Here is a 9,494-nt window from a genome sequence, read left to right as displayed (position 1 = left end):
TATATTTGTGTGAGCATTAAGCGGTATCAGCTAAAAATGGACATTAATCTTGTTACATCAAACGTCGGAGGCAACGTTGAGTGCATGTTGTAATAAGGAGAATCGAGAGACAGAACCCATCTCCTTAGCGAATTTGATGCTTCCACAGCCTACAAGAAAGTCACTCTCTTCCATAGCGATCTAATTTGAGGATTTGCTACAAGATTGTTGGACTTGAGATAATGATGTATCACCATGCTAAGATAGAATTTTCATCTTGTATCACCTAAATAGTAAGAAATTCATTATGATTAAAAAATATAATTAAGCAAACATTGATGATGAAGTAAATACTTTCTTATATCACATGAATATATCATTGTGTTGGCAAAAATTCAAAATATTGGATAAATAATTATTAGCATAAGCATAATTATTCAAGATACTGCAAGATGCAAATGTTATAAATCAATCATTTATGTTAATCTTGTTGTTTTTAGATCTTAGATTTTTAAAGAAGAGATAATTTGATATAATATGAATTCTTCAAATTCAGTTTCATCCTCATCGGTTGAGAAAAGCTCAACATTATTTTTAAGAGGGAGATCATGATGAGAATAATAGTAATAAAAAAATATTAGAGTGCCAATATTATTACAAGAAATTCACAAACTCAAGCATAAGGGGACACCAAAATGCACACAAGAAAGAAAGAGAGAACAAAGAAAAAGAAGTTGCAACCTCAAAAAACAAATGATACCACCATCAACCACTACCTTTTACAGCAAGCAGGTTACAATATTGATAATTCGTTCTATAATCCTTCTTCCTTTGATAATAATAATTCTGAAACTCAGCTTAGTTTTAATAATAATGATCAAGATGATGATGAAGATGCAGGTCTTGTTGATGTTTTTAAAGTGGTATGTTCCTAATTCTCATTATCAACAAAAAAATTATTGTATGTATTCTCCCTTGTTGGTTCGGATCATCATCTACATCGTCATGGACCTATAAAACGTTTGGATCTCCAACTAAGCTTTAAGTTGGAGTCAAATACAAGAACTTTTATCTGGAAGACATAGATTTACTTTAGACTTGTTAAAAAAATTATGTAGATATATTAGTTTGTTGGATCTTTTTTGTTGTGATTTTAATCTAGGAATTCACAAAACATACGAAGAGAAATTAAAGTTAAGGAAGGAATATTCCATTATTCATTCATGACTAATCTTACAAAACAAGAATGATTTTTCAAAAGCTTCATGACGTTAAAAGTGTTGAAAGATTAGAAATGAAAATTCAGCATAAGTTATGAACACCACTGACAAATTTACCTATGAATTGAATGAACTATTACTATTTTATTATTAGTTACTTAGTACACGATACTCAAGAGGAGCTGAATTGAGTATCAAAGAACAATAATAATTTTTTGCAGAATTTAAATGAATTTGAAGTAAAATGCATAAATGGATTTGTATTAGTATTTTTCTAAGAACTTAAGTCAATTCTCAAGTACTTATAATGAGGATTTACTTTTCACACCACTTATTATTAAAATGCAAATAACTATGAATATAAAAAGATATTAAGTTGAGAGAGAAATTGCAAACGACGATATATTTTAGTTCGGCGTAACTTTTTTTTGGAAAGCTAAAAAAATATATATTGATACTTAAATTTTATTATATTTTTGCTTTCACTAACACTGTAAAATTTTTTGGGTCCGTCACTGTGCAAGCCCACGGAAGGGAGAAAAAAGAAATAGAAAATAGGGGCCGGAAGGAGGAGAGAAAAGAAATAGAAAATAGGGGCAGAGGAAATGTTGATATAAATGGAGAAGAAATGGCTATGTAGTTTAGGAGGTCAGTGTTAGTGCTATTTGTGACAAATTGATAAAACCTAACTATAGGGATGAATGTTCATAGCAAATTTCAAGGATGACGTATAACTTTGCTACTTTAATGTATTACTTGTGAGTAATTTTTTGTGACTAAATCTCTTTTTTTTTTTCAGGTAGTGAATTACAACAATTGAAAATTTAATTGACTGGCTAAATATATAACAAAATACATATCACTAGATCTACCATGCTAGACTTAAAATGTAACAACAAAAAGGACCGAAATAACATGTATCAATTAACATAAACGCCGGACCACAAGGGTCAAAATTAACATGTAACAACTTAGGCTAATCTGCAAATCAAAATAAAACAAAGTTAAAGTACAAAATAAGTTAACTAATAAACCACAGGGCATTCAAGGAGGAGAGATCTTTCTAGAAGGATGAACACAAATTTAAAGATCTAACTGAGTCTGCACCTCAAGTATGGTCTTGGCAGAGTCCCTGAGCCTTTGTAACTCCTCTTCATTCAAGTGCACATTGGTCACACCCAACACTCCTCCGCGACCAAGCTGTGCTGGCAAGCTGAGGAACACTTCGTTGCTAATGCCGTAGAAGCCTTTTGCCAAAACAGAGACAGGGTGGATCTTCCTTTGGTCCCGGAGAATAGAGCGCGCCAAGCTAGCAACAGAGTAGCCAATGGCCCAAGAAGTGTAGCCTTTGAGGCTGATAACTTCATAGGCGCTGTCTATCACTGCTTTGTGTATGTTCTCTAATGTTTCCTTCTCGTATGCTATCTGCTGTTTCTCCAAAAAGCTCAGAACTGGAACACCACCAATGCTGATGCTAGACCACAGAGCCACCGAGCTATCCCCATGTTCCCCCACTATGTAAGCCTGAAATGCAATAACCGTATACAAACTTTACATTCTCTAGTATTCAGTTATTCAAATTAGTATCTACAAAATCATATTACAATTTCATTTTGTAAACTGTATATAACAAGCATTTCTATGTATGTTAAACATATCTAACAACTTGGCTTGAAATTAAACTAAAGATTCCGTGAATGATCAGTTGATCAGATACATCAAGCCAAACTTTGAGTATCATTACTAAAATGTTGAGTGACCTTTTTAAAGAAGACTTCAAATGCCATTCTTAATTTGAACCAAATTAACAGTTTTAATTTGTAATTTTTTTAAAATAGAAAGAAATTGAGTGAAATATTTTCTACTGAAATGTTTTGAAAATTTAAAATTTTTAATCTTTCAATACAAATTCTATGCGTTGATACCTTAATGGGCATAGTTAGATAAATCTATATAAAGTATGTGTCTGTTACGGCAGTAAAACATTTTAACAAAAATATTCAAAAGATAATACAAAATCAGTTTAAAGTTACTTTATTTTGAATTTTTTAATTATTATTTTATTTTATTTTATATTTTTTAATTATCATTGAAATAATTGAATAATATTAAATATAATAAATGAAATCACCAAAAAAAAAATATAATAAATTTATAATTATAACTATTATATACATAAAAATATAAATATTAAATTAAATAAAATAAATTTAAATTGTTGTCTTTCAAGTATTAGCAGTTATCTAACTCGCCAAGAACATTCATTTAATTATCTACATGTTTTTTTTTTTTCCTATTTTTAGTTTTTTAACACTAAATGAAGCAGTAGTCGGCAACAGATCCAAAACAAGAAGAGAAATAAGAGACATACGTATCCCAAGATTTGCGGGATACAGTAATGTAGACATACAATAATTAATAAAAAATTTAAAAATACAAAAAGGAAAATGAGAGTGACCTGCACGTCCTGAGCGTTGACGTCGAGATGATCCGCGATGAGGAACCTGAACCTTGAGGAGTCCAAGTTCGTACCCGACCCGATAACCCGGTTCGATGGAAAACCGGAGAGCTTCCACGCCAAGTAAGTCAGAACGTCCACGGGGTTCGAAACGATGAGCAGCACCGTCTGCGGTGAGTACCGCGCAAGCGGTGGCACAATGCTCTTGAACAGCGCGAGGTTCCTCTGGAGCAGGTTCAGCCTTGACTCGCCAGCGTTCTGGCGTGCACCTGCGGTGATTATGCAGAGGTCGGAGCCGGCGGTGACGGCGTAGTCCACGGAGGCGTAGATCTTTGTGCGGGGAAGGAAGGCGGCGGCGTGCTGGAGGTCGAGCATCTCGCCGCGGAGCTTGTCGGCCTTGTTGTCGATGAGGACGAGCTCGTCGGTGAGATCTTGAGTGAGGATGGTCTGAGCAATGGCCATCCCGACGTTGCCGACGCCGATGACTGAGATCTTGGTTTGGCGCTTGGTTGGCGAGGGTGGTGCGGCGTTTGTTATGGGCCTGAAGAAGGCCTGGGTTAGGTCGAGCCCACCTGGGCCCAGTGTGGAACCTGAGGGACTCTTATGCATTGTGTTGTGTCTTGTTGTGGTAGTGAATTGTCGTGGTTTGGGGTTTATTGTAGAAGGAGAGGGGACTACGGAAGTTTTTATACTGTAAAATAAGAGTCATGCCTTATAGTGGTACTAATATGGTGGTATGTATTAAATTTAAAATAGGTTGAGATTCTAATTGTATTAATTATATTATTGAAATTGATAAAAATGAAAAACGTATTATATTAATTTTTAATAATGTGATGAGTCATTTAATAAAAAAAATTAAGAGATTAACATCATATATTTTTATTAATTTAAAAAATATAATTAGTGCTCTTAAATTCTAGAAAATTATTTTGATGTTGATAATTAAATTAATCTTTGTAAAATGAGATATTTTCTAAATTTATTTCTAAAAGATTTTATTAATTAAATTGATCTTTTAAAAATTATGAATTAATCATATTTATTTTTTAGTTATTTTATTTATAATCTATGTCAATAATTGATGATGTAAAATGTTAATTAATAGTATACATGATACATAATATATTTAATTGAACGCTGACCAAATATGTTTATAAAATCTATCAATTTAGTCAATATATATTGAAAATAGAATTTTCGTAATTAGAAAAAAGACTAAATTAATAAATTTTTATAAATATATTTGGTCAATATCAAATTAAATATGTCAGATATTATATATGTTATTGATTAATACTTTACAACATCATTTTTTAAAAGAAATTATTTATAGAATGGCTAGAAGATAAATATGATTAAATTTAAATCTTTGATAAATTAATTTGATTAAGAATATCTTTTAGAAATGAATTCAAAAAATACTTTATCTTTCAATTTTGTATAGCATATAACCAATATAAAAATTATTTTAAGATTTAATTCATTTAATTTAATTTTTATAGTATGTATAAAAACTTTTCATATTAACAATAATGAAAATTAAATTATGAGAAATAATATTTATTTTTATAATAGAAAATATAATTTTACTTTAACTATATTTTTAAATATTATCAAAGGTTTCATTAATGTTATAATTGCAGCAAGTAAAATTCAGAATTTGGCGTTATGGTCTTATGGATATTTGAAAGTCAATGCATTTCTGTGGATGGAAGGAGAAAAAGGAAAGAATGGTACAAAACTTTTCAGTGGAGACACTTGGGATTTTCAACGGTCAACCTTCTAGTTCTCTTCTCTAGAAGGGAAACACCAAACTGTAGCCAACATTCCTTATTTGAACCTTCAAATTGGTTTGATTTAGAAAAAAAAAAAACATAATAAATAGAAATAGAAAATTAAGGTTTAAAAATAAGTTTGATTTGACCATTGGATTTGAAAATGAAACCGTCTAAATGACGCGTTTTTTAGGATTTTTTTTTTCTTAAATAAAATAAAAAATTATTTAATTCTCCAAACAAAATTTTTGAGTTTTACTTTTTGGATGACAATTTTTTTTTTTTTTTGTAATTAAGACAAATTCGTCACACTCCCGACGAACTTTATATAAATTAGGGAGTTCGCTACACCTCCAGCGAACTCTACGATTTATATAGAATTCGCCACCTCTTCCGACGAACTCTAGGTTAGATGTCTAAAATAAAAGCATGCAGCAGAGTAGAGAACCACAATTTTATTGTCGACTTTCATTATCATTGTTAACATTTTTTCTCTATAATGTCAAAAAATTCATTGTTATCTATTCATTACGATAGTGAAATAGTGTATGATGAAGAAGGTTCTATCGTTTTTAAATCGGGATAACTGATAATTACTTATATGACACTGGAAGTCAACAGTTTAACAGCATTGAAAAATTTGATATTGCATTCCGTCGGATAGCAATAGGCAAAAAAGGTGAAGAAAATTTACTACAGATATCCGACAGAAGTAGATGGCAGTTTGTTTTATAAAAGGTATATTACAGTTGTCTTGTCTCTGTTGCTAGTATATGTATTAGACCATGGTGAGAAATATTTCTGTTGTTTTGAATTAGGTATCGTTTACGTGACGACGAGGACGTACGACTTATAAGGTCGTGGCACAACCGATGGACAAATGTTCATCTGCTGGAATTGTTCATATTCCTTGTTGAGTTGGATGGCTGAGTATCATCTGCAGATACTGTCGATGATAGTCCGTTGAGTGGAGTTGTTAGGCGAACTATCAGAAAGACAATGGTGGACCTAAATATGCCACCTGAAGGTAATCAAGAGAGGTCTAATGTTAAAGTTCGTAATATTGACTTAATGGATGACGGTGTTGAAAGTCACGAGGGTTCTGCTATCAGGGATCCGATAATGTGTCAGTATGAAGTTAGCCCCGATGACGGAGACGATTTTGATGAAGAACCACCCGAAATTCCTAACAACGGTGACGAGGAAGAAGAGATGAACTGCAATGATGACACACAAATCGCTCTAACACAACCTGCCATTTCTCGACCATATGACCGGCTGGATCATTTCACGAGGTTGAATCTCGATGCAATGACTTTCGATTGGTCGTTTACCCAGGGAGGCCCCGAAGAGGATTCAAGCAACGAGTTCGAGGTTGGACAACAATTTAAGAACAAGGAAGAAGTCATGTTAGCAGTTAAGTAGTACAACACCAGGAGGGCTGCAGAGTACAAAATAGTATAGAGTAACCAGTTGAGGTATAATGTACAATGTATCAAGTTCGTGCCCGGTTGTAATTTGAGCATACTCATCATATCGCCGAAAGCAAGAAAAGTGGGAGGTTAGAAGATACACTGGTCATCATACTTGCATGCAAACATCGATGCGGTAAGACCATCATAGGTTGGATTCGAAGGTGATTGCACAACACATTTTCACGATGGTCAAAGCCGATCCAACAATCAGCATCAGGGTTCTGCAAGGAGGTGTGGAGAAACACTTTGGTTACAAGGCGTCCTACAGAAAGGTTTGACTTGCAAAACAGAGAGTCATTGCTATAATTTATGGCGATTGGGAGGAGTCTAATAACTGCTGATCCAATTTGTACATCTGATCCTCATAGCCTAATAACTGCTACCCCATCTAACCACACTCAAGTAAAATAAAATCACATATACTGAACTCAGTTCCTTCTATGTTAACTAAATTATTAAAAAATATATTTAACTTTATAATTGTCTACCTTAGTTCTTAATCAGTTTATAAACCTACTAACTTAAATTTTAGCAAACTACATGATATCGTCAACTAAAACCCTAAAAAACCATAATTAATAACTAATTGAACCCTAAATTTTACTAATCATGTTTCTTTCTAATCTAACTTAACCTGATTAATTATTCCACTAATTTCCTTATAATTCACAACTTAAACTAATTATTCTGACTAAACTAACTAACAATTAACTAACAACTTATACTAATTAACATGTTATAACCAATAAACAGTAACTATACTTGAAAACAATAACATAAAAATTCTAACAAACATGTAAACAGTTAACAGTAAGTCTAACTAACATGTAAACAGTAAATCGGTAACTCTGACTAACATGCAACCTCTAACTAGTAACTTTATCTAACATGTAAACAGTAACTCCAATTAAGCTAAAAAAAAAATAACTCTAACTAACATATTATTTACTGATCTGAAACTGAGAATGTCGTTGATAATGAACTTCACGGACGTCAAAAAGACAGAAAGGACGAACAATGTAAATTTGGAGGAGAGATTGGAAAAGAAAGGGACAAATGAAAATGGCCCCACCAGCATTATGTAGTGTGCCAAACTCATCATAGAGTTCGTCGGGAGTGCGGCAAACTTGCCTTAATTACAAAAAAAAAATAGAATTTAAAAATATAAAATTCAAAAATCTTGTTTCAGGAATTATTTATTTTTTATTTTATATTAGAAAAAAATCCCGCTTTTTATTTTTTGTATTAGAGCCCAGTTGGGATTTTTATTAATGTGGATGTTTAGTAATTTTTTTTATAAATACCATAAATACGAGGATTAGATTTGATTTTTTTATTTAAAATTTTTTAAATATACAAATATGAGGATTAAATTTGTGCTTTAATATTAAAATTTTTTTGAAACATACAAATCAGATCCTTTGATTTATTTGACATTGAAAAAGATTTTATTTCATCATAAATCAGAAGGTCCAATTTTTATATTATGAAAATCTGATCCTCAATTTTGAGAAATATGAGGGTTTGATTTATTTTTTTAATAAATAAATAAAATTCATGTAAAAAAGAACACATCAATTAACCATAATATCGGATTATACACAATTGTTTTTCTTACTAAAAAAATTAGCCTTTAAATGAATCACTTTAGTCGAATTTTTGGTGTATTTTAAATAGCTTTCAATGTATTCGTCACGAAATTCGATGTATTTAGACAATTTAATCTTGTTTTACTAGATTTTTTTAATATGAATTCATTTAGATTAACAGCATTTTAATACAGTACAGACAGATTTATAGAAGTTTATTTTTGCAAAAAAAATTATAAAAAACTTGGATTAAATATTTACAAATATAAAAAAATATGTGTTCATACAGACAAATTAGTACACAATTTTTAACAATGTACAATATTCAAACTATTTACTGTCGATATCTTCTGAATGCAGTTCATAATAAGGACTCAATAATATCGCAGATAGCTTGAACTGTCTGATGGTTTCACATTCTTGAATGGCTTTATTTTTTAGTAGATTTATTTCATCAAATAGAATGAGTGAATCATATTCCACTCTGAGATGATCTTTTTTCTACAATTTAAAGAATTTTTTTTTATTAAACTCCGTTAATTTAGTAATATAGAGTTATCTATTTTTAAAGATAGTTATCTGTGTCCAATTCTCCCATACATATTTGTCCTTTTTTTATATTTTTTGGTTCAATTATCTAGAGCCATTTCATCACATAAATTGCACAGTCAAAGATAAAAACAAAAATAAATTAACAAAATAAAATAGGACAATAAGAGAAAACACAAAATTTCTCAAATAAAAAGATTTATATTGGTAATGTTGCCCGACAATATTAACGTATGGTGCTTCAATTTTATCATCCTTGTCCGTTAAAAATTGTCCTCTGGCAAATACCCTCATTCTTGAAATCATGAACCCCTAAAAAGTAAAATATAAGAAAGACTATATTAAATACCAAATTACACCGAAATAAACCAATAGTCCATCTTATTTTAAACAAAACTATATCGAATTTTTATATTGCTAACAACAAACAGAAATCAAAAAAATTT

At 31.1% G+C, this 9,494-nt stretch overlaps 1 protein-coding gene across 1 annotated transcript; it reads right to left on the bottom strand.

Annotated features, from left to right (window-relative positions):
- Positions 1 to 2,101: 2,101 nt before the first annotated feature.
- Positions 2,102 to 4,352, bottom strand: LOC107629994 (Lactate/malate dehydrogenase family protein). Its single transcript, XM_016332984.3, has 2 exons — positions 3,658 to 4,352; positions 2,102 to 2,723 (listed from the first exon to the last, which is right to left on the bottom strand). Exons 1-2 carry the CDS (start codon positions 4,264 to 4,266, stop codon positions 2,283 to 2,285), a joined length of 1,050 nt encoding a protein of 349 aa, XP_016188470.1. The 5' UTR covers positions 4,267 to 4,352; the 3' UTR covers positions 2,102 to 2,282.
- Between the last annotated feature and the right edge of the window lie 5,142 nt (positions 4,353 to 9,494).

Source organism: Arachis ipaensis, chromosome B1 (assembly GCF_059453495.1).
Source record: "Arachis ipaensis isolate K30076 ecotype BB chromosome B1, ASM5945349v1, whole genome shotgun sequence".
NCBI lineage: Eukaryota > Viridiplantae > Streptophyta > Magnoliopsida > Fabales > Fabaceae > Arachis > Arachis ipaensis.
The sequence above is the reverse complement of the archived record's forward strand: the minus strand, read 5'-3'. Positions and strand labels throughout refer to the sequence as shown.

Bases quoted from the DNA above. Each gene is read 5' to 3' on its own strand.
- LOC107629994 (XM_016332984.3), bottom strand. From the start codon at position 4,266: ATGCATAAGAGTCCCTCAGGTTCCACACTGGGCCCAGGTGGGCTCGAC. The intron at 2,724-3,657 runs GTCACTCTCATT...ATTGCATTTCAG, and splicing joins TCAACGCTCAGGACGTGCAG to GCTTACATAGTGGGGGAACA.